Here is a 26,252-nt window from a genome sequence, read left to right on the forward strand (position 1 = left end):
TTGACATGTTCTGCTGCTCGTTATTTAGCCACACAACAGATAAACAGGAAAAGATTGTATCTGAGTAAGAAGAAGACAGCGACATGAAAGCTTGCATGTCCGTGTAATCCAGGAACCTGGGTAATGACAGGATGTGACTGGAATACCTCAACACGTTATCATCGCCTTTACCCGTGTACAGATATTCACCCTCTCCATTAGCTCTCGGGGGACTGGGTTGAGTACAGTATGGTATTTGGTTTAAGCTTCAAATCCAAGTCTAATTCTGAAACCTGGACCACACAACAAGTCTTTTAAACCACACAACGATATGGGTCATTTGTTCCTACCCTCTAATACGACCCACAGCAGTGTTTTCCTTCCTCATATCTAAACGTGAGAATGTCGGTCGCGGTTTTGAACGTAAAGATTGCAGTTTTAAACGTCACAGTTTGGTTATGTTTAGGCACCAATACTACTTAGTTAAGTTTAGAAAAGTGGTTTGGGTTAAAATCAGACATTACTTCACTTCTGGTTACACACGTGACGCTGAACGTGACGTTCGTAAAGTTAAAAAAACCATCACCACTTTTACTTTCAAACAGGACTCAAATACCACCCTTCTGGGTGAAAGTCCTGTGTTTGTTTGACCAATCCACCACCCCAACATACCTCTTTACATGGAAATTTGGCACTCCTATACCTTTTCACCTTACCTCCTGCTTTGCTCCAGTAATAATTACTACGGCAAACAACCTGTGGGAGCGTTTTTCGTGTCTCAGACCACACCAATGAACAAATGTCTTGCCTTTGCCCTCCATTCAAAAATCAGCAAGGTTGTGTCCAAAACATAGATATCATGTCCGAGTCACAAAGGTTATGTCCAAGTCTTAAATGTCACATCCAAGTCATAAATATCATATTAATGTTATACATTTCACAAATTCTAATCTCACTAGTCAACAGTGAGTATTTTGGAACACAAACAAATACATGTTTTACACATAAACACATGTTTATTAAGGCCCTGACACAACAAGGAGATTGTTTGCCGTCGGTCCAAGTTGGGTGAGCGTACATTGTCCAAGAGTTTGTGGTGTGTCACGCACCGTCACTACTCGTCAACCCTCATCTGCCTTTTTTTGGCCAATTCAACATTTGGAATCTGCGTCGTGGTCTGCTTTGACGCGAGGATCTGATTGGTTATTCAGCTTAAGCTAATTAGTACCATGCATGTATTATAATGATTAGTACAACGTTTTTGCCATTTATTTGGCTTTCTCTTTTGAAATTTGATTAAAAAAACATTAAGAGGAGAAGGTACACATTTCAGGTTGTGCTATAAAAGTCCATTTACAAAATTATTGTAATGATTCATATGGAACTGAATTTTCCTAGGCCATGAAAATAACATATTAGAATTCTTAATTAAGGTGTTGTTCTGCTTTAGAGTCGAGTCATGATGAAACAATTGGGTCTAAAGTCAAACTCCATTACTCCAGCTATACAGCTATACAGTCCCGTAAACTCCTTTGCTTCTTCTTTAGGGAAAACTATTTAGCAAACTGCCACAGGCCTCTTTTAACAAAACTCTGATCTTAACCTGAACAAACCTAAATCAGACCTCTAAATGTTCTAAATGTGTTTCTGACTAATGAACTAAACTTGTGACCTGTTTTACCTGGAGGTGAACCTGAGGACTTTGGAGATGAGGCCGGTCGCCAGGCTGTTGACGCTGGCCTCTGATGGTGATCGACACAGTGCCCCATCCGACCGGCCCAGCTCAATTTTCTTCGGCTTCTTCCGGAGCTTCCTGCGGTAGAATGCTTCCAGCAGCTCCATGGCTTCAATTCAAAGTCCACTTTATTCTAGTTTCTACTCTACTGTTTTTTTAAGCTGTACCCTTCTTCTCTAATTGTTTGAGTCTTCTTTTAGAAAATCCCAGAAAATTCCATTTCTACACCCTTTACTCTGGGATTTTTGTTTGGATTTTACATTCTACTTACTTTCCTACTTTCTGATTTCAAGTAAACTCTACTCAACTGTAACCTTACATACTCTCCTGAGTACAAGATAACTTCCAAAATATTTGTCCTCTCATGAAATCTACTCTTCTGCATTCCACTGTATTTTACTACACCACTTGGACTTTCAGCCGTCTTCGTTTGTCATATCTTTTCTTAACTTTTGCTGTACCCCTTTTTAACCTTTAACCTAGAAACCGTTTTTGCTCTTCTACCTGCATCTACACTGCTTTTACTCAAACCCTACACAAATTAACCCTCTCTTTCAAAGAAAAATGTTTCTCTAACGCTGCAGTCCATTATCTGCTGTGTCTCCTTTGGAAAAGTTGCAGACCGACGCAACCACCCTATTCCTTTTTTCCATCAAAGCTCCGTTGCAAAAACTTGCCACTACCCGTCTCTACCACCCTTTAATATGTCTCTCTGCTCCAGTTCCAGTCTGGGACTGGCTGGTTGGATTGAGCCGCATTGCGTTGGTCCTCGTCCCTGAGCTCGTTAAGTAAAGCAATTAAATGTCATTAGGCCATATGATAAAAGCATGAAGTAAACATCCTTGGCCTGGCTTGGTCGGGATGGTAGCTGTTGATGTGGTGTGTGAGTGAGAGACAGAGTCTGAAAACGAGAGAGAGAGAGAGAGAGAGAGAGAGAGAGAGAGAGAGGGGAAGAAAGGGAGGTAGGGTACAAGATAGTGAGAAAGAATGAGTAGCAAAAAAGGGAGGGACGACGGAGGGAGATAAGAGTAGTTAGGGGGGAGATACTGATGAGTGAAGCAACTGAAAGACTGATAGAGAGATGGTAGAGAGGAAATGGTGAGATAGATGAAGAAAAGGGAAGATAAAAAAGTCAGAAGGATGAGAAAAATGTAACTTCATAATATTGTCTTTCCTGTCTAACAGCCGTGAAATGAAAAGAGAATAGGTGAGACAGGAAGGAAGGAGGAGCAGAACAGTGAGGAGGAGAGGATGAAGGGGAAAGAAGAGGGAGGACACATAAACAAGTTAGAGAGAGAGTTGCTGAAAACAGTGGGTAATTGAGCAGATTTTGAAGCCGCGGGGAGAAAGACATCTCATGATGCAGCATGTGCTTCTACAGTGAACAATGAGCTGACTATTATTGATTGTTAGATCACTGCTGGACAGACTGGAGTCCAAAAGCAAGAGCAGACGTATCGACAAAGGTTAGGAATCACTAATGAGCATTGGGGAAGTTACTTGACAAATGTAACTAATTACTTTATTATTGATTACTTGCTAGAAATTAAATAATGAAATAACCATGGTACCCTGACTTTGGTAATCCTTTTTTTCTGTACCATCACATTTTTGGTTCAGAGATAAAATTCTCAACAACTTGGATGGATTGTCATGAAAGTTGGTACAGATATCCATGTTGACCACATGATAATTCCCATCAACTTTGTGCTCCCCTGACCTTTCCTGTAGTGCCACCATGAGGTTGACATTTTTGGTTTTAAGTGAAATATCTTACCTATACAACTATTGGATGAATAACTGTGACATTTGCTACAGATATTTGTAACTCAAGCAACTCAAACCCTATACCCCTTGGTAAAATGCCCAACTTTACAGCAGAAATAAACATGTTTACATCATAGACTGTATAAAATATGAACTTAGTCTCCCGGTGGCTGTTGACGTTACAATCATGGCAGTGCTGACGTCAGCTAATCCAAAAATGGGCATGGAGGTGGAGCGTGGTGGAGCTAAAGTGGGCTTAAGGAAGCCTGGTTGCTGAAACCATGCCCACCTAACTCAAAGCTACCAAACTAGCGAAGGCTAAAAAGCTAGGCTAAGAAGCTAGGATATGCCATCAGTGTTGCCAATTTGGCGACTTTCTTGCTAGATTAAGCAACTTTTCAGACCCTCTTAGTGACTTTATTTTTAAAAAGCGACTAAATAATATTAATTTCCACACATGCTGCTTAGCCTCTCCAGGAACGATCACCTTATCGTGGTGGAGAGGTTTGTGTGTCCTTATGAACCTGAGGGCTGTGTTGTCTGGAGCTTTGTGCTTCTGGTAGGGTCTCCCAAGGCAAAGTGGTCTCAGGTGAGGGGCCAGACAAAGAATGGTTCAAAAACTCTATGAGTGACCGAGGAAGAGATGGAGTGACCCTACCCGAAGGAAGCCCAGGGCCCCCGTCTGGAGCCAGGCCCAGATGGAGGGCTCGTCAGCGAGCGTCTGGTGGCCGGGTTTGCCACGGAGCCCAGTCGGGCACAGCCCGAAAAAGCTACGTGGCATACATCTCTCCATCCCATGGGCCCACCACCTGTGGGAGGAACTGCTGGGGTTGGGTGCGTTGCCACACGGGTGGCAGTGAAGGTCAGGGGCCTCGACGGACCAGACCCGGGCAGCAGACGCTGGCTCTGGGGATGTGGAATGTCACCTCTCTGTGGGGGAAGGAGCTGGAACTTGTGCGGAAGATGGAGCGCTACCGGTTAGATCTGGTGGGACTTACCTCTACGCACAGTCTCGGTTCTGGAACCATACTCCTGGATAGGGGTTGGACTCTTTTCTTCTCCGGAGTTGCCCAGGGTGTGAGGCACCGCTACGTTGGAGTTTAACCCGGTGGACGAGAGGGTCGCCTCCCTACGCCTGCGGGTTGTGGGGGGGAAAACTCTGACTGTTGATTGTGCATATGCACCAAACAAGAGTTCGGAGTATTCGGCCTTCTTGGAGACCTTGAGTGGAGTCCTGCATGGGGCTCCAGTGGGGGACTCCATAGTTCTGCTGGGGGACTTCAACGCGCACGTGGGCAATGATGGAGACACATGGAGAGGCGTGATTGGGAGGAACGGCCTTCCTGATCTAAACCAGAGTGGTTGTTTGTTGTTGGACTTCTGTGCTAGTCATGGATTGTCTATAACGAACACATTTTTAAAAAGGGGGACCAGAGGGTGTGTGCCAACTACAGGGGTATCATACTTCTCAGCCTCCCCGGTAAAGTCTACTCCAAGGTGCTGGAAAGGAGGGTTCGGTCGATAGTCGAACCTCAGGTTGAAGAGGAACAATGTGGATTCCGTCCTGGTCGTGGAACAACGGACCAGATCTTTACTCTCGCAAGGATCCTGGAGGGAGCCTGGGAGTATGCCCAACCGGTCTACATGTGTTTTGTGGATCTGGAGAAGGCGTATGACCGGGTGCCCCGGGAGATACTGTGGAAGGTGCTGCGGGAGTACGGGGTGAGGGGGTCCCTTCTCAGGGCCATCCAATCTCTGTACGACCAAAGCGAGAGCTTTGTCCGGGTTCTCAGCAGTAAGTCGGACTCGTTTCAGGTGAGAGTTGGCCTCCGCCAGGGCTGCGCTTTGTCACCAATCCTGTTTGTAGTATTTATGGACAGGATATCGAGGCGTAGTCGGGGTGGAGAGGGGTTGCAGTTCGGTGGGCTGGGGATCTCATCGCTGCTTTTTGCAGATGATGTGGTCCTGATGGCATCATCGGCCTGTGACCTTCAGCACTCACTGGATCGGTTCGCAGCCGAGTGTGAAGCGGCTGGGATGAGGATCAGCACCTCTAAATCGGAGGCCATGGTTCTCAGCAGGAAACTGATGGAGTGCCTTCTCCAGGTAGGGAATGAGTCCTTACCCCAAGTGAAGGAGTTCAAGTACCTTGGGGTCTTGTTCGTGAGTGAGGGGACAATGGAGCGGGAGATTGGTCGGAGAATCGGCGCAGCGGGTGCGGTATTACATTAAATTTATCTACCGGTCAGTTTTTGTTCCTACCCTCACCTATGGTCATGAAGGCTGGGTCATGACCGAAAGAACAAGATCCAGGGTACAAGCGGCCGAAATGGGTTTCCTCAGGAGGGTAGCTGGCGTCTCCCTTAGAGATAGGGTGAGAAGCTCAGTCATCCGTGAGGAGCTTGGAGTAGAGCCGCTGCTCCTTCGCGTCGAAAGGAGCCAGTTGAGGTGGTTCGGGCATCTGGTAAGGATGCCCCCTGGGCGCCTCCCTAGGGAGGTGTTCCAGGCACGTCCAGCTGGGAGGAGACCTTGGGGAAGACCGAGGACTAGGTGGAGGGATTATATCTCCAACCTGCCCTGGGAACGCCTCGGGATCCCCCAGTCGGAGCTGGTTAATGTGGCTCGGGAAAGGGAAGTTTGGGGTCCCCTGCTGGAGCTGCTACCCCCGCGACCCGATACTGGATAATCGGACGAAGATGGATGGATGGACATGCTCCTTAGAATAATTACATTTTATGGCTTTTCTGCCAACAGCACAGGTTTGTCTCTCCCCTCTTGCGCCTTGCAGCAGGCAGTCAGCTGACACAGCCACTAAGCTTTATGTAAATGATACGTGACAATGTCACCAATTTGCAAATGTGCATAGCACATGATATAGCGACTTTTGGAGCTATGCTAGCTACTTTCATTGGAATAGAGTTGGTGTACTGTATGCTACTCTACATTGCTCGCCCTTTGGTCTTGTTGCTCACTCCTGCAGAACAGTTGCTCCCAGCTGGTACTTTACCAAAGTTGGGCTTTTTATCACTAGGGGTTGACTCCGTTTTGGCGCCAGCCTTAAGTGGCCACTCAATCAACTGCAGTTTTTGGCACTTCTGCATTGGCTTCATTTTTCAGCCGCATGGATTACAGCCTGTTACAAAAAATGGTTTTGGTCTCTATAGCAAATTTCGCCCTTAATGACAACTGTGGGTAGATGAATATTTTTTATAACTCACCCGTTTAAAATGTTAAGGCTTAAAGTAGCTTGATGCATAATTAAGGGCTTGCAGCTTTGAGTGACAGGTGATTGCCATCACAAGAGGCAAGCACGGACTGTTGGCCTACGTCAGCGCATCCACACTTCAACTCTTTGCAAGTTTTTGGGATTAGCTGGGAGACGCTAGGCACTGCCAATATGGCGATATTTTATACAGTCTATGGTCTTAACTCTACTGTTGAGAAAAAACAGCTGACTACAGGATAGATTGGTAAGCTTGTTAACATAGAGCTCATACAAATAGATAACACTGAGTGTATCTGTATCACAAAATTATAAAACTGGACTGAAAACAGAATCTGATTGGTGGAGGTATGTTCAAAATATATAAACTGTTACCATGAATCATTACAGTAAAAAAAGAAAATCAGGCTCAAACCGTTCTACTGTCTGTGTGTGTGTGTGTGTGTGTGTGTGTGTGTGTGTGTGTGTATATATGTAGGGTGTGTCTCTCTGAACAGAGACCTTATCTGTTGCCGTGGGAAACTTCCTCCAGCCCAGAATAATCTCTGTGATCTGCTTGGAAACCAAAAATGGAGAGAGAGAGGTGGGCAAAAGAGGATACTAGGACATTGGCGCGCGGCTTTCTGTGCTGGATGCCCAGCTAGCAGGGAACGTTCCCACAACATTGGCTAACGTTACCCACACGTTCTAATAATGTTTTAAAGGAAACGTAATCTGATGTTCACAGAACATGATAATGATGTTCAAAATTCAAAAAAATATTCTTATAACATTAAATGTTAAACTAAGACATAACATTTTAACTGCAACATTCAGAGGATGTTTTGAGGATGTTATGAGGCCTCAGATTAAAGAACGTTATTCATAAAACGTTCCTGTAATGTGACGTTAACAAAGGTGAAACGTTCTTTTTCTGATGGTGTTTTGGGTGTGTTGTTGAGGATTACAAAATGTTCTTTTAGAAAAGATCGTTACAATGTTACATAATAACAGAAGAACATTTTCAATGACACATTCCGAAAAATTTTTTTGAGTATGTTATTGAGGCCTTAGGACCGAACGGTTTTTTATAAAATGTTCCTGTAATGTGACACGTTAACAAAAGTAGGACGTTCTACCTGCAACATCCTGAAATGGTTTTGGGGATGTTGTTGAGGTAACGGATTACAAAATGTTCTTTTATAAAACATTCTTACAATGTTACATAGTAACAAAGGAAGAACATTTTCAATTAAACATTCTGAAAATGTTATGTTATTGAGGCCTTAGGACCAAACGGGTTTTATAAATGTTCCTGTAATGTTAACAAAGGTAGAACATTCTATCTGCAACATTCTGATGATGTCTTGGGGATGTTGTTGAGGTAACAAATTACAAAATGATTTTATCTTTTATCTGTAATCTTATATAAAACATTCCTTACAGCAAATTTCTGGAGTTGAATAATATGGAGTTAGATGAAAAAAAAGTTGAAAAGATTTCTGGAGTTTATTTTCTAAATAAACTACAGCTTTTGTTCAGGGATACTCTTTGACGTTGATATATTTTGGTGTGCATCAGCAGTTAAACATTTGTTTCAGCACATATCTGCTGGCCACAGGGACTTAACTTTGTTTTCAGTGTGAAATATCACCATGCTCTGTCCAGCTTGTACACATTTTTGCAGACTACTCTGTACAATATTTATAAAGGCACCGTGATTTACATTTGTGTTTGTTTATATGTCAGAGAGTTGTTTAATTTGTAACATTGTTGACTTAATAGAATCCATTTAAATGTATCAGCTATTAAGCTTCCCTTGCAGCAATATATTGATATTAGATGTTAAAACAATTTTAGGCATTTTAGGACAGCTGAAGACATGAAAGGGGAGAGAGAGGAGGAATGACATGCAGCAAAAGTCAAACCCGTGGCCGCGAGGAGTAAACCTCTATATATGGGCGCCTGCTCTACCAGGTGAGCTAACCAGTCGCCCAAAACTATGACTTTTTTGCAGAGCTTACCAGGTTTAGTATTTTCACACACACACACACACACACACACACACACACACACACACACACACACACACACACACACACACACACACACACAAATAAAAATAAATGAATGAAAAAAGTAATTATGTTGAAAGACTTTTGAATATCAACCTTTTTTTCGTGTTAATAGTCCAATAGTTAGGTAAATTATCTAAGTCATCCTAGTGACCACAGTGATCAGTTGCCCAGGAATTTTGTATTGAACATATTTTATGTTACCAAAAAAACATTTGAATATTGTTTTTAAAGCATATCCTATTTTCAAATGTCATTCTGGGAGCATTAAAAATGTGCCACTGAAAAATGTTTAAAAATGTTAGGGCTTAATTTTCTAACAATTGAATAAAAACTTAACATTTTAAGAAGGTTATCACCAAACATTTTTAGAATGTTTTTTATAAAATGTTATTCTACCGTTAAAAATACCATCCTGGGAACCAAAAGAAAACTTCCCGCTAAAAACATTACGAGAACCATAGGAATACAATTTCTATGACGAGAACAGTGCATGATAACATTCTCAGAACGTTCTTGGAACAAATTCTAGCTGAGAGCGGACTCTGTATGTGTTGCCGTTCTCAAAATCCCTTGGCTTCAGGAAACAATAACAAAGTTAGAGCTAGCAAGCTACATACTGAAAATGGCAGGTTTTGAAGAAAAATTGGATCGTGCAATAAGGCAGGCCTGCCTGGTTCTTTCGTGAAATGATCATAAAGATTTACAATGAATATGTTTACGGCATTTACTATTTAACTGGGATGTTTTGGGACCGATTAGTGGGGATTGCTATGCATGAAGTACTCACAACGATACACTGATAAGAGCAAATTACGTTTAAAGTAACTATATGTAATTTTTAAATGTATTTGAAACTGCTGAATTTTTCATCTGATGATCATAAATGACCTGTAACAGACTAACAGTGAAAAGAACGCTATGTTTATATATTTTTTATTCATGCCTTTGCCCAGGTCCGATTTTTCCCGCAAAGTCACTAAATGACTTACGTCAGGCAGAACGGCTCTACAGTAACACATTTTGATGGGTCACAGATTTCATTGTAACACCGGAAAAGCCAGAGTTAGTGAGTATTTAGCCAGGGAAAAGGTTGCAGATTTCTTTATATAGGCCTAATTGTATTTTAATTTTATTTCAAATTATCTGTTATAGTTATGGCTGATTCTGAGGCAGGGCCTTCACAGAAAAAAGGAAATTAAACGAAGAACAACTAAAAGCTAAAAGGGAGAGAGACAGACGACGGATGAAAACCTGAGGCAATCTTGTCCAGGCTTTCAAACAGATGGATACAATTAAGGAATAGGGTAAATGATTCAAAACCGACCCCGAATTGGCCCTCACGTATGTAATATGGCTATTTTTAATAACCCCCTTCTATTTAGCGCCCGTTTTTTATTTCTTTTACGTCCGTTTGTGTTGGCCAACTATTTTCATTTTGTCCCCCTGTTGTGTAAAGAGTACTCAGGTTTCATGAAATGCGTTATATAAATCTAAGTTATTACGTTGATTGCTACAACAAACTCGTAATGATTTGGCTCGTAACACAGTGACAGTGATACCCGGTTTAGCTCACGATACATCCAAAGTATGGTAAGTTACCATACGCAACATCTGAAATGCAACGATGCATTTGTAACGTATTATTTTATTGTAAATGAATGATTTTCTGTCTAAGCAAAACATCCACCGCAACTATATGACCTACAGTGGGTATCAGCACCTTAGCGTTTTTTTCCTTCTATCCAGAAGTTTATGTGTGGAGGGGACAGCGCAGCATTGTGGAGTCAGGTCTGGCAATGAGAGACTAGCAGTTAACTGACTAGTGAAACTAACCTAACCATAGGTTGAACTGACCACATTAAATGTCAACCCATTTTCACTCTGAACTCGTAAAATACGGACGCTTGGGCAGTGGCTGTCAGTGTCAGATACGATGCAAAATGGTCTCTTCAGCGTGTGTGTAGAACGCACCAGGCAGAGCAGCAGCTAAGCAGAGCTTGAAGATGACGTAGTAATAAGAGTGACTTGAGTGAGTAACGAGTAGAATGAAAGCCCGAAATTCCGCTTAGGGAGGTTGGTTGGGGTGGTGGATAAGTCAAACAACACAGGACTTTCACCCCGGAGACCGGGGTTCGTGTCCCGCGTGTCACTTTTCCGACAACTGTCCCTTTCTTGTCACGGAAACTTACTTTTTATAAGCCCACCCACGACCTTTTTGTTTAGATAAAGCGTGTTTAGATATAACGCTAAAGGAGACTTTTAGCTTCAATAACAGCGACAAAAGCACCTGACCAAGCGTCCATATTTTACGCGATGGGAGTGAGAATGTGTTGTAAATGTAAACCACAGTGTAGTCTCATCCATTACCAAAACACAAAACATGGATGGACACTGCTATTATTCCCAAATGTATTGACAGGTCTGTTAATACAGGGACTAACACTAGACTGGAAGGGAGCTTATTTGTATTGTGTGTGTGTGCGTATGTGTGTGTGTGTGTTGTGCAATAACGTGATGATGTTTTAGAAAAATGTGGTGATTCAACTAAAGAAACATCTGAGGAGGAAAGAGGGGAGGACAGGAGGAAAAGTAAGGAGGAGAAGAGGAGGCAGAAAAAAGAAAAGATGCGGGGAGTGGAGAAGAAAAAAAGGAGGATGAAGAAAGGAATAGAAAGGAAAAGAGAGGAAAGTTAAGAAAGAGAGAAGCAAGGTAGAGAAGGAAAGGAAGAGAGAATAGGGAAGAAAAAATGGACAAAAAGAGAAGAAAAGGAAAGGAAAGAAGGAGTCAGAGAAATACACTGTATGTGTTTTTAAATCAGTATGTCTGTCATCGCCATATTAACACCCAGCCTCATGGGGCTCTGATAGCCCACTTCCTGTTTGTGGACCAATAAGAGACAAGCATTGCTCCCACTCTACCTCCTCTCTCCTCAGTGGTATCTGATAACCACCCAGAGCCCAGGAAATTGTGGGAGAATAGAGTAATTCTGCCTGTTTAACTGAGTCTATGAGACCAACAGTAGAGTACATTTAAATTATTCTGTTATTACAATCACCTGCAAAGGTGTTGCTGGTCAAAGGCACCCATTGCTGAGGACTAACTTTAATTCTGCAAGACGTTTAATGTAACTTCTTCCAAAAGGTATTGTATACATATATCATGGAGCAGTACGTTTTCCAGGAACCAAGAACACTGTTTTCAAACTTCACAGTTTCAAAATGTTACAAGGACTGGCAAGTCTTGTAACTATTGTAAGTAAAGAGCCCAACTCTTTACTTATAGACTTCAACTTTGATTCCACAACAGGGCACAAGAAAGATCAACCAGAGAAAATGTATGTAGTCACATTAGCACCCCCCTGAGGCTGTGATGAGGCTGTACTTCTAGGACCTGACCTCCATATTAGGATGAAACTGTCTGAGTGTCAGTATTTATAGACTGTTTGCCTGTAAGGACTCTTACATAGAGAGAGAGAGAGAGAGAGAGAGAGAGAGAGAGAGAGAGAGAGAGAGAGAGAGAGAAAGAGAGAGAGAGATGACATTACAGTGTTGAACCAGGAAGGTTCTATTCCAGCCTTGGGCCTTTGTTGCATGTCATAACTCTCTCTCTCTCTCTCTCTCTCTCTCTCTCTCTCTCTCTCTCTCTCTCTCTCTCTCTGGTGAAAATGCCTGAAATTTAATATTCACACTTTTTACAATATGGGACCTTTAAAAAAATTCATTAATTTACGGTTTGGTTTCTGACCATGTTGGTGCCCTAGGCCAGACATCCTTTTTTCACTTGCGTAACATTGACAAAATTAGACATATCCTGTCTCAAAACAATGCAGAAAAACTAGTCCAAGGCTGGACTATTGCAATTCCTTATTATCAGGTTGCTCAAATAAGTCTCTTAAGACTCTCCAGTTGATCCAGAATGCTGCAGCACATGTAGTGACAAGAACTAAGATAAGAGATCCTATTTATTCTGTATTAGCTTCTCTGCATTGGCTTCCTGTAAAATCCAGGTTTGAATTTAAAATCCTTTATCTGACCTACAAAGCTCTTATTTGTCATGCACCATCATATCGTAATGAGCTCATAGTAGCCTATTTCCCCAATAGAGCACTGCGCTCCCAGAATGCAGTTACTTTGGTTCCCAGAGTCTCTAAAAGTAGAATGGGAGCCAGAGCCTTCAGCTATAAGGCTCCTCTCCTGTGGAACCAGCTCCCAGTCTGGGTTTGGGAGGCAGACACTGTCCACACATTTAAGAGTAAGCTTAATTTAGTAAGCTTATAGTTAGGGAGTGAGGAGTGGCAATGTTCGCCTAGCGCCTAGGTGAGGGAGGGTGTGTAGCCACAAGCAACAAGCCCCCTCCCTATCTCTGCTTCTCCTCATAGTTGTAGGCTGGCTCTGGTTTGCCTTGGACCAGCTCTTAGTTATGCTGCTATACACGGGTTTCCTGTTTACCAACATTACAGGGTGCGTGCACATACCAGGGGCAGAAAGCCAGATTGGTGAGCTGGTCCGCTCAATAAAACATGATTTTAGTTGGATCTGTTTGTCTGTCTTTTATTTTGCAGTGTTACTGTGATATATATGTATGGCTATAGTTATCGTTTTAGGCTAATGTAACAGCCAATGTTAGCAGCAGGGTTACCAATGAGTGTACCCCTATAGTTGGTTTATGCCTTAAAATAATGGCCAGGATTTCTGGGAAAAGTTACGATATGTGTGTCTCCATTTCAAAACATCACTGCAGGTTGACTGTTTTTAGCAGCAGAGGTTGATTGTGGGCGAGAGGGCGACAACACTGTCGTGGTTAGCTTGCCGAAACTCTACTGCAGTTGTCTCGGCAACGTTAGCTAATGTCCGCTAGCATACGTACAGGCTAACTATAGCCAGTTAGCCTTGTGTGTAACGTAATAAAAACCCACCCATCTCGTAGGAGCGAAGCTTAAGATTTCATTCAATAAAATTATGGTACAAAAGGAGCACTAACGCCACAGGTTTTATGTTGATAACATGGACGCAGATATAATGCTAACCCTAACGTTAGCAAAACATCGGCGTAGCTTTAGCTAGCAGTCTAAACTTATCTCGAGTCCGGACCTTTAACTGTCTATGGTCCAGACTCGAGTAATACAGCCCTCACAGGTAGATATCACTTAGCTGGGCAACTGAACAAGCTGCAACTTTCCTGATTGATACAATGGGAGCCTGACCCCAATCTGCCCTTCTTATGGCTTTAAGCCATAACCTCTGCCGTTTTTTTGGCAAAAGCATGCTTCCCCCTAGGTATGTTAAACATCAGGCACCCATCACTGGCTCTGTTTGTACAATTAACCACACAACTCCTTGGCATTTTGACTTGTGCTATGCTGCTACTACTACTAGCTACACGAAACACGTGTTCTTTCTGCCCCCCGGTTGCGTGCGCAAGCAGTGATGACGTTGCAGAGAAATCCATGTATAGTTTTAGACTGCTGGGGGACTTCCTTTGACAAACTGTCTTCTCTCCTCTCTCTTTCCATCTGTGTGCATTCTTTTCCCAGTAATGCTTGTTACCAACTTAGTCCTTATGTTTTCTCGCCTTGCAGTTTTCCTTGGATTGGGATGGAACCTGGATCGTGGTTGCAGCTGCTGCCGTGGTCCTGCTCTACACCCTGCACTGCTTCTACTATTAGTTCTAGTCATAGTCTATTATGTTTATTGGTACTATAATTTCCACTGTACATCATATCAACTGCTATACTTATTATGAATTATATTTATCCATATCTGTATGTCTATTAGTGTCTCTGTGTCCTAACCGGCAGCGGCAGATAGCCGCCCACCAAGAGCCAGGGTCTGTCTGAGGTTTCTGCCTGTAAAAAGGAAAGTTTTCCTTGCCACTGTCGTACCAAATGCTTGCTCGTGTGAAATTGTTGGTTCTTTGTAAATTATAGAGTGTGGTCTAGACCTACTCAATCTGTAAAGTGTCCTAACATAACTCCTGTTGTGATTTGACACTATAAATAAAATGTAATTGAATCCTGCTGCCCCTTAGGGGATTGATTATATGATATTTTTAGTTTATTTCTTTTTATTACATTCAGCTTTACTCAACTTTTGGTCTGTGTCGTGAACAAGACATATCTGTCAATGAGTATTTTATCCCAGTTTTTATCATATTAAGGATAATATTTGCATGGAACATAACTAACTATTCTGTTATATCCCCATATACATCATTCTTCCACAGCCGCAAAATCACAAAATAAACAGCGGGCAGGTTCAATTACTGGTACAACAGTTCTCAGTAATCTGAGGAGATTCTGTTTATACTGTTTTTTGTTCCTGTTGATCTGAGTTTGAACCCTGAGTCTCAAATAGGGCAGACTAAGAAATCCTCTGACCGTAACACACATGCACACAAACAAAGGAGGCACAGACAGCACATCCTATCAGCAGGGGTGATGACCTCCTCAGCTGACAGCCGTAAACCTGTCACTTATTAACATCACTTCTAACACGGTTAGGAAAAATAAAGATAATTTATCGATACTGGAAGAAACTGTTATCAGACAGGAAGTCCCAGTCAGCAACACTTACTCTGAGGAGTTTCCTTTGGTCCGAACCAAGGGAAACTTCCGTGTTTGAAAAGTAAAGCCTATGCGGAAGTGCCTTAAAAGGTGCAATATGTACTGTAATACTGACAGCTAGTGTTTAAAATAGTTACTGCAGTATAAATTCAAAATACTGGAGAGAGTCGTCTCCCCCACCCCCTCCCCCCCAGACTCGAAGTTCACGGAGGTTGCCAGGCTAACAGTGCAGATCCATTTTTGCGACACGACTGAAGTGTGGTGTTGCGACGTCATACATCCATGGTTGATGCTCCACGCCCATGACTGGCAGCTGATTGGATGAATGCGTCATGTGGGTCTGGCTACTCCCAAATTTCAAAATGACCATCATGGCGGCTCGTTGAGAATACGATCTCGTATTTTCCGAAAATAGTTCACTGTTTCTGAAAACATTTTAAGTGAGAAATAGGCCATAGGCCAAAGACAGTTGCTGAATCTGTCTTCATTTCAGATCGACAAAGGTCAGTTTGAAAGATTTTCGTCTACTTCTATTGGATAGTTGCGTCGCGTTCAACGGATTAATTTGCATAAAGATGGGCATCGGCCAGCTTTTTTGACGCGCAGCATTTTTTCAAATGCAGGGCCGCCTTCCTGGGATGCTTTGCGGGCGCGTTAAAGTCACTTGACCCATAGGAATAAAGTGGAATGCGGCGCGACAGAAGCGTCACACGGCCAGGTGGATCTGCACGGTAAGACCGCAGCATCCACAACAATGTTGCTAGATGCTTGTCTCACAAAGCCAGACATACTTCACAGCACAGCGGAGTAGCTAACGTTAGATGCTGGCTATATTGACAGTCATAGAAGCCCGTGCTCACGCGGAGCTCTGTACCCAACTGACAGGCACACTTTTTGGGCTTAGAATTACAGTAGGAACTGCTAAAAACACAACAACCTCGCCATCCTCTCCCCTCGATGGACAGACACACTTCCTTGGCTTAGAATTATGGGGAGAACCGCTAAAAATAACACTACCTTGCCGTCCTCTCCGCCCGACTGAACACACTTTATTGGCTCAGAATTATGGCAACAATCGCTAAACACACTGCAAACTCACGGTCCTCTCTTTCCAATTTTTAGCCCCCCTCTCTTGGCTTAAAATAACTCACCATTCTCAGCTACAGCCGCTGAACAGGCTACATGTTGTAAACAGCCGTGGCCCACTTGCCTGGTCCTCCAGTAATGTTAGCTAGCAGTTAGCAGGGTTAGCATGGCGGCGTAAGCCAGGACCAGTCGGGATCACTTTACTGGCTGTGTCTCAATTGTTTTTGTGAGTAAGCAACTCAGGTACTCTAGCTCTGTAATTCAATGTGAGTATACGTATGTTGAAATGAAATAAAATGCCCATCCCTTGTAGCCATGATAAATTAGCCTGAAGCTAATGCTTACCTGTTCAGGAGGAAATTAGCCAACTTTTAGCTAATTTAGAAATTAGCATCGTTTTGGGCTCTAGGCTGTCTCCATCTTTCAAATAAATCTCCAATATTTACCCGGGGTTTGTTACGTCTCTGGTCACGCAACTGTTAGAACCATGCAGGTTTTTTTAAGGTCGGGTAGAATCTATTTCCATTGATCCTGTTCGTTTGTTTGCTGCTTTCATGGCTGTACTAACGTTACAGCTGTAGCACGCTGGGTTTAAGTTTTTACAGGTATATGTATATCTGGCAACCCGGCCTGGCTGTCAAACTGGGCAGTTGATAACAACACACAGGCCAAAACACAAACAGAAATTCCGTCACGGAAAGGAAATTTCAAAAGGACAAAATACTGGAAGGAAATATAGTGTTTCAACTTAGCATGTTTCCTTAATATCTGATGACGCATTGGGGTCATTTTTGGATTCATGACAGTAAATATATTACATACCTTACATAGACCTTTAAACTTGCTTTCTATCTAATTTCCAGCAGAGGGGCAACTCTACTGGTTTAAAAAAAATCCAGCTCCTATAGAAGTCTATAGGAAAATGAGCCTACTTCTGCCTTTATTTATTAACTCAATAAACATTTTCCTAAAGTTTGTGGCCTCAATCGCTAGTTTGAAGTATTTTTAAACACAGCATGATGTTCATTTCGTAAATTATGGTCACATTTAATAGTAACAATAGTCACATAAAATAGACAATAAAGCTTTGCAATGCTTATGAATGGCCCTGTGTAAATTAAAATAGATGTGAACTTGTTTTTGGGTGTTGTCCATGTTTTTGTCCTAAATGTTGACCCTCTCACTGTGTGTTTTCACTTCATTAAAGTTAGTTGGAACACTTTGGTTGCCTAGAAATGTATTGTTCAATGTTCTGCCAACCAAGCTAGCTAGCTAGCGCTAGCGTTAGTTGGTAAAGAGAAAGTCAACGATTTTCAACCAGCGCTGTACCTCTTTACCCTGCAGTAAAACTCTGCTGGATGACTCACGTCAGAAGGCAACTTTCGCTCTTTAGCATTAAACTTAGCGCAGTGCCATTAAAACCATACATAAAACTGTGCCCTTAGGTCCATATATGGTCACTTCTGTCTCTAAAATACCAAGATGGCGACAGCCAAAATGCCGTCAAAACGGCCGATGCTATGGCCATTATTTTTACAGTCTATGTTATGAATGATTCTCTTGAATGCTCCCCATCTTGTGTGAACATAATTTGTGCCCTCCTTCTCTCTTTACGTCACTCTTTTTATAAATGTTTATAACTGTCATTTTGCATGTATGAGGAAAATGTCAAAATACAAGCAAGAGGTTAGATTTATGCTTTATTGTTCATATTTTCAGTGTGTTTCAGTTTTAATGCTACAATAGAAAAGCCACATCTTCAATTTAAGCCTTGCAAGTAATGTTTTTCCCCAAATTTGGAAAGAAGCTAAAGTTATTCCTCTACCCAAGCAATAGGGCTGCCTTCACCGGCACTAACAGCCAACCAATTAGTCTGTCACCTATTCTTAGCAAACTCTTGGAAAAATTGTATTGTATACAAAGATGTAAGATTTAAATTTTCTATATTCAGTGCGTAAGTGTTGCCTACACAGTAGTGTGTGTTCAGTGTACTTTAGTGTAATATGTATGAGTATATGAAGAGGAATATGTATAGTTATATTTGCAAGAAGGAATAATGCTAGGTATACTGCTCTTATTTTTATTTTTATATCATGTGGCTGTTTTGTTTGAAAACGTCTTATCTATTGTAATGTTTCTATGTTTTTGTGGACCCCAGGAAGAGTAGCTGATGTTCTGCATCAGCTAATGGGGATCCTAATAAAATCAAATCAAATCTCAAGATGAGAACTGACCATGGGTTTGCTGAACGTACTAACTCTATCTTGAGTAATGTTAGTTGGGATTGAGGGAGTGTAAACATTCAAGTCTGACAGAGCAGAGGCCTGTACTACGAAGCAAGATTTGGCGTTAACGAGGTAACTTCAGGTTCAATGCAGGGTTTTCTGTATCGGTGGATACGACGGTGGTTGTTACCGGGTTAAATCGCTGTGGTAAATTTTGCTGCTTGGGAACAGGTTATGTTGGAGATTAGAGATCAACCAGTGTAAAAGCACCGCCTACTGACCAATCAATAATCGATTGATAACGGCGTCACCGTTCTTTGAAGAGAGAAAGAGGTGCACTAATAAAAGTTAATGCCACAAATTGGTTTAAATTATGTTTTTATATTTTTTATTTTTTCTCACGATCGCTTACCACTGCCGGGGTTGCAACTGATAATATAAAGCAACAACAGTTTATGGAAAGCAAAAGTGTAATTATGGTCAGATCTTGTGCCTGACTGATGAGGAAGTGATATTGATAAGCGTTGTGATTTACGCATAACAGCGCCATCTTTTTTTGCCAGCTTTACTTCCTGCGTTTTGCCTGTAAAACCGTGTCCGTGTTCTTCACATTTATGTAGAATTATAGTTTACTCCTCTTATGTAAAATATGTGGCTCTGGTAGATGTTTGCAATTGGCTAGCTGTGCAAACACCGCCTCTTGAATGCGCATCGCTGGATTGGGAAACCCTGGGTTGATTGAACTAGTTGTTAACCACCGTCGTGACACAGCTTATGCAGGACCGCGGTTGTTAGGTTAGGTGAAGCCGGGTAACTGAAATAAATCCAGGGCATGTTGATCTTGATTCGTAGTCAAGGCCAGGCCTCAGGACTTAGTTGCTAACATTAGCCTAAACTCTGTTATAGTAGCATCCAGGACCGGCTCCGACTCAGTAAGAAATTCTACACAGTGGATGTACTAGTAGTGAACAGGGATTTTTTAAGGTAACCCCACAAAAAATGTAGTATGAAATGCTTCGACGGCTTACATTAGAACAGACAAACACCGTTTAATTAATTCCTTACCCTTTTGCTCTTGTATTTTTGTTTTGGAGAAAGTAAAAGTAACCACCATCGAAAGTCTTTATACAACAGTTGACAGTTAATTGGTAACCGGCGAGAATATTTTTGACCTGTTGTGCATGTTGGTCTATAGGTTAATTCGCATACAAAGTCACACTCTGCTAACGGCTTCGCTAGCTAGCAGTTGGGTGCTGTTCATCATGGATGTACTTAATGTACAGAATCAGAAAAGATTTATTGCCAGGTAAGTAGCACTTACTAGGAATTTGCTTTGGTTTGGTGCATGAAAACATATTTAAACATATGAAATAGACAAACAATAAATACCACACACATCTCATACACTCATTCTCTCTCTCTCTCTCTCTCTCTTCTCTCTCTCTCTCTCTCTCTCTCTCTCTCTCACACACGACCGACACAAGTTATTATTCCTTAAAGGAGTTCGCTACTTGTATAACATTTTAAATTTCCCATTTACCTATCTGTGGCTAGGACCCAGAGCCGCAGCTTGTCAACAGGCAACTGCTTGGGCCAGAGGCAGTTAGGGGGCCCCCGAGGGCTGACAAACTTTACTCCACTCCAACCCCCCTCCCCCTTAAACAAACAAATTACTTTTTGCAATGACATCTGAAGGGGCCCCATGTCATTATTGTCGAAGCATGATAGAATTTCTTTATAATTGAAAGTCAAAAGAAAATGAAGAGGAGTTATCCTTCTGGGAGTGAAAAAAAGAAAGAGAAAAAATAAGGATGAGAAGAAAAGAAAGCAAGACAGTGGTAAGTAGAGTAGATAATGAAGATTAAGTTGTGTAACAGTAACTGCATGAATGCTGTCATTTAACCTTAACTATGGGGGAGACATTTAAATAACTTTAGCTAGCTAGCATTAACGTTAGACTAATGGAATTTATATTTTCACGTTTTTATTAGTTAACCTAGCTAGTGGAACTGGAGACTCCAGCCTGGAGTGCGGGTCCGTCTAGCTCCTGTCCCAGGAGAGTCTTTCAGAACTGGGTCTCATTTCAATAGAACGAAATGTGCAAAGATCATTAGATCTGGAGGACATAGTGGCAGCATTTGCCATAGCCAAGGTCCAAAAGCAGCAGTTAAAGAGTTTAGAACATAATGGTGACAAACACTGGTTTTGAGGGGCCCCCTAAGAATTCTTGCCTAGGGCCACAACAGACCCTAGAATCACCACTGTGGGGACCGGGCTTGCAATAGGGGTTTAGTGAATGGCCAGTTGATGTAGGTTCTCAGCTCTCTCCTACCTGTTCTTGATGCGTAGTTGGACTCCTCCTGCTAAGCATGGTCTGCTGTGGTGGGATGACCATTGTGTTTGTTGTTGTTGTTGTTGTGGTGGTGGTGGTGGTGGCGGCAGCGATAGAGATGAAAGAGGAGGAGAAGGAGGAGGAAGAGCTGGGAGGGATGGACGTGAAGTACTAAATTCCTCAATATATCCTGGTTCAAACTCCCTGAGGAGAAAGGCAGAAAATTATAATGAGAAATCCCTCCTCATCCTGCATGATGTTATTGAATTGTATACACTCATTTACATTTTAATGAATGTAGAAAATTGCATCCATATGCTAATCATGTGAATTCTCAAATACAAGCTGATGTCCAAATGATGGCAGAATCTCAAATAGTAGCCATGGGCAGCATGAACAAAAAAGGCTGACCCCTAAAGAAGATTGGGTACCAACACAGCGTCATTGAGAATCTCAATACTTTTGGAACTTTGTTCCTTTCCTAACTTTTTGATTTTTTTGCCCAGAGCAGTTTGGATAATCTATAATCATCAAACCTACAGAAACACCACATGCCAAAATAAGCTAGGCCCGCTGTGTTCAGGTCCAAACGGTTCAAACAGGACTGTCTGCATGTCTGTTTTCTGTTCATCACATTCGTAATTTAGTCATTTTATGAACAATATTCACCACAGTGGTCTACAGAGTGTGAGAAATAAGCTGCAGTTCAAAGGTCAACTGAGGAATCAACAGTGAAGAGGTCATAGTTTAGATGTCACAGGATCCTTAATGTAGAAATACTCCCTTAAGTACAATAAGCTGAAACTCACTCTTTGTGTGTTTATCAGTATAAGCGACAGCTTTCACATTGTTTTCACATTGCATTTGATATATTGTTTAAAGTGTATAGCTTCTTTAAAGCAACAGTCCAATATTTAACATCTAGTATCAGTATACATCTGCACTTAGTAAATAGATAGGTGGAGGATGTGTTTAGCCTAGCTTAGCACAAAGACTGGTAGCAGAAAGGAAACCGCTAGGGTAGCTCCATCATAAGCGAAAAAGTCCACCTTCCAACATCTCCCAAACTTTTATACATGCTGTATCTTGTTAATTGAACAGATGTAGAAATAAAAACGTAAAAACAAGTCATCATGGTTTGAGAGACAAGAAGGAAACATCCGATCAGAGAGCTTGTGGCTAATGGCAGGGTGAAGAAGAAGAATAAGAACAGGTTAGTAGTTCTTTTTAGAACCTGTTGGATATATTCAGGAATTTAAATTAATTCAGTTTAAATGTTTAATACATTGTGGATATGAATTCAGCAACTGGGATGCAGTAATTTGTTATTGACTACAGCGATAGATAGATAGATAGATAGATAGATAGATAGATAGATAGATAGATAGATAGATAGATAGATAGATAGACAGACAGACAGACAGACTGGTGGAGAGGGAGAGCAGCAGAGAGTATAGCCCAGTGGGGTCTGTAGCTGAAGCGGTAAGATAGAAGACAATTGAGATAAGATAAGCAGGGTTTGAGATTGATGATGAGGCTCTGGCTATTTAGCTATATTGAGTGCCTTTTGTTGAAACGTTCAACTTTTCATAAAGTTGATGCGCTCGCCAATGTCACTTTTTGTGAACCAACCAATCAGCCCGGATGGGACATTAAAAAAAAGGTAGACTTTTAAACAGGTCGAGGAGCACCTACGATACACCAATAAGTGGCATTTGAATACCCCAATATGGCACAATGCACACCTAATGTCTGGTAACAAACCCTTTACTTGTAACCAGTGGAGTGACAGAGGTATTTATACTTTAGACCAGCTATTCAATGAGGAAGGTATGTTAAGTTTTGAAGACCTGAGAGCAAGCTTTGAGGTCCCTAGGACATCCTTCTTCCTTGATCTTCGCTTAAGATCAGCCCTAACATGTTATGGAGTGCCATGGGGGAACAGTCTTAAGGCACACCCAATCATTAAATGGCTTGTTGATTCTCCTGTGAGATGATTAGTGTCCAAGATTTATGCTAAACTGATGCAAGTAGGATAACTCCCAATAGTAAAGAAATGGGAGCGAGAGCTGAGCCCTGAGGGTAACGTAATTAATTGGGAGACAGTTTGGGACAGCATTTCCCACTGTTCCAAGAACCCAAATCACCATCAGATCCACTTCAACATATGCCATAGGACATATTGGACTCCTCAGAAGAGCTACGTCTCTAAAGTCATTCCGACTCCCTATTGCACGTTCTGTCAACCTGAAAAAACTGGAACTTTCCTACACATGGTCTGGGAGTGTGAACAGGTGCATGAGTTTTGGAATAAAACAACATCAATAATATCTGATGTGATAGGATGTCGAATTCCTACTGACCCAACTGTTTTGTTACTTAATGACGACTCTAAATTACCACAACCGAAAAAATGATAGCTCAACGCTGGCTCCCCCCCCCACTCGCTTTGTATAAAACAGTGGTTGGCATACTTACTAGACATAGTTATGCTTGAGTTCTCTACAGCAAGGATTAACAAAGCCAAGTCATCGACTATAGACCTATGGAGAAACGCAGCAGCACAGGTATCGGTCTTGGTGACCTCAACCACAAGAATTAGAAGAGAGTGACTAACAAGGTGTGATTTTTGTTTTCTTGTATTTTGGTTTGTTTGTTTTCCTCGAGACCGCAGAGGGTGGGTGAGGGTTTTGGTTCCTGTTCGATTGTATTTGTTTGTTCTGTATGTTGTGTGTTCAAAAATATAAAAACAATAAGAAATGTATCATAAAAAATCAATAAATAAATAAAGTAGACCTGCTGCAGAAACTTTGGTAATGTTGAACTTATTGTTATGTGATTGTAATGTATAGCATTTTTCATGCAAAATGATTTGCAGGAAGATTTAAGGAACAAAACCTACAAAAATCATAAATATTGGTTGAGTATTTCTTACTGCTGTGTTGTCCAATTGGAGTGAATATAATACCAGTGGTATTATTATATGTAATTATGAATGTATTAACAACTGTATAATTAATATATTAATATTATACTAACATTATACTATTATTCTTTTTTATTTAATGTTATATTATACTAATATTATATGGATATACTAATATTATACTAATATTATACTAATATACTAATTTGTACTAATTACTCATGCAGGTTGAGGATATTGCATCTGCAGTGGACAGAATTTAGCCAGTGCCATTGTGCCAATATGTGCTCCTTCTAGACAGTCTCCTCCGAAGAGCAAACCTTTCCCTTGTTCTACGTTTACATCTATTTTACTAAAGGTATTGTTATAAATATTGTTCAGTAATATCGTTTACATAAAGTATAGCGTGGGTTATGGTGACAGTGGTGTATCTCCGGGCCATTTTTCATTCCCAGTTTTAAAGTATCCATCTCTTATTAAAGTCAGGACTTTTCCCTCCCTTCCTCCCTCCACCTAGCAGATCCATTATATCTACAATCCTTAGAGAGATGCATTCAGAGGACACACAAACACACCCAAACATATTAACTGAGGACATTCCACTGATATATTTTGTATAGAGAGATACATACAGAGGACAATACAAAACTTACAACACACAACCTACAACACACACACACACACACACACACACACACACACACACACACACACACACACACACACACACACACACACAGGTGCACAGATAAAGGCCCATTGAAGTGAAACCTGTCGAGCTGGTCAGAGGAATGTGTGGCAGCCACAACACCCTGAAATAACCTGAACAGGAGGGACACATTCCACTTTCTGTCTCATTACACACACACACACACACACACACACACACACACACACACACACACACACACACACACACACACACACACACACACACACATCCAGAGGTTACCTCACTCTGTTTGCCCAAACTTTGTTCACAGTGCGTTATTTTAAATCCTAGCAGCCAAAAACTTTCCAAATATACTGTACCAAATATGTCAATTTTGGGAAAATGTGTCTAAAATGAAGCACAAGTCATCAAGAATATTTACATTTGCTGGAATAATGCAGGGAAATTACAGATTTAGACAAATCACATATGGTGGCAGACAATCATGGGGCATGTGCAACATTTTTTCATTTTATCTAGTTTGTGAAATGGTCAGCAATGTTAAGGCCTGGTCAGCATTTAAAACAGAAAGGTCTTGGAGCCCCCTGGCAGCACACCTGGTAGAATGTGTGGCCTATTTACCAAGGCTCAGTCCTTACCGCAGCAGCCACGGGTTCGTTTCCAACCGGTGGCCCTTTGCTACATGTCATCCTCCTCTCTCTACCACTTTTCTGCCTTAATCTGCGCTGTCAAATAAAGGCAATAAAAGCCCCAAATAAAATCTTTAAAACTGAAAGGTCTTGTCAACTTATTCCAATGGAACCGCAAATATCAGTGGATTCACTCGCGGGGCTTAAGTAATGGAGCACGCATCTCCATGCAGCATGGAGTTCAATTTAGGTCAATTTTGACATGCAAATTGGCGCCATATACCAATGGCAAGCCATCCCGAAAATGCAAGGGGGAGTAAATTAAGTAAAATGAGGACTGTTTGTCCTGTTAAGATAAAGTAGACCGCATTTTTCTTCAACATTTTCAGTTAAACAGCCCAAAGTGAGCCCAGACTCTAGCTCCCCTTCAAAAAGGTTATAATATTATGAGTCAACACTGGCGTTCTTTTTGCCACTTAATGGCTGCCATTTTGGACTGAATGCTGCCCTGATTAAAATCAACCCTGAACTGCTACAACTATTATTTCTAGTCATAGTTCCACTATCTTTATTGTTACTATAACTGACACTGTTCATCATTCCAACTGCTATAAGCCGCCCACAAAGATACTGGTTCTGTCCGAGGTTTCTGCCTAAAGGAAGTTTTTCCTCGCCATTGTTGCACCAAATGCTTGCTTGTGGGAAATTGTTGGGTCTTTGAAAATTATAGAGTGTGGTCTAGACCTACTCTATCTGTAAAGTGTCTTGAGATAACTCTTGTTATGATTTGATACTATAAATAAAATTAAAGGTGCTGTAGGTAGGATTGCGAAGATCCAGGACTTCTCAGTCCCTCCCCCTTTCTGCTAAAGCCCAAACGGTCTACTAAGCCCCTCAGCCCCACAAGGGAGAATGAATGCATGTGCATGAGCAGATTGACACGCAGTTAGACAACCCCCCCTGGCCCTGATTGGTGCATCTGAACAGGGAGCTGTGGATTTTTGCAAATCGCACTACAGGCTGTAGGTGGTGCCAGAGGAGCTGGATTTTTTTTTTTT

The 26,252-nt window shown here is 41.6% G+C and overlaps 1 protein-coding gene across 5 annotated transcripts in view; it reads right to left on the reverse strand.

Annotated features, from left to right (window-relative positions):
* shroom3 (shroom family member 3) overlaps nt 1–26,252 on the reverse strand; it is a 122,887-nt gene that overhangs the window by 47,765 nt on the left and 48,870 nt on the right. For 4 of the 5 annotated variants that reach the window (XM_078271614.1, XM_078271613.1, XM_078271617.1 and 1 more), the window contains one exon: nt 20,967–21,170. In XM_078271614.1, the coding sequence (XP_078127740.1) occupies nt 20,967–21,170 (204 nt within the window). Of the gene's footprint in view, nt 1–1,660; nt 2,479–20,966; nt 21,171–26,252 lie in introns of those variants that run through there. The other variant, XM_078271616.1, reaches the window with a different exon arrangement.

This window comes from Sander vitreus, chromosome 16 (genome assembly GCF_031162955.1).
Source record: "Sander vitreus isolate 19-12246 chromosome 16, sanVit1, whole genome shotgun sequence".
NCBI classification, from domain to species: Eukaryota; Metazoa; Chordata; class Actinopteri; order Perciformes; family Percidae; genus Sander; species Sander vitreus.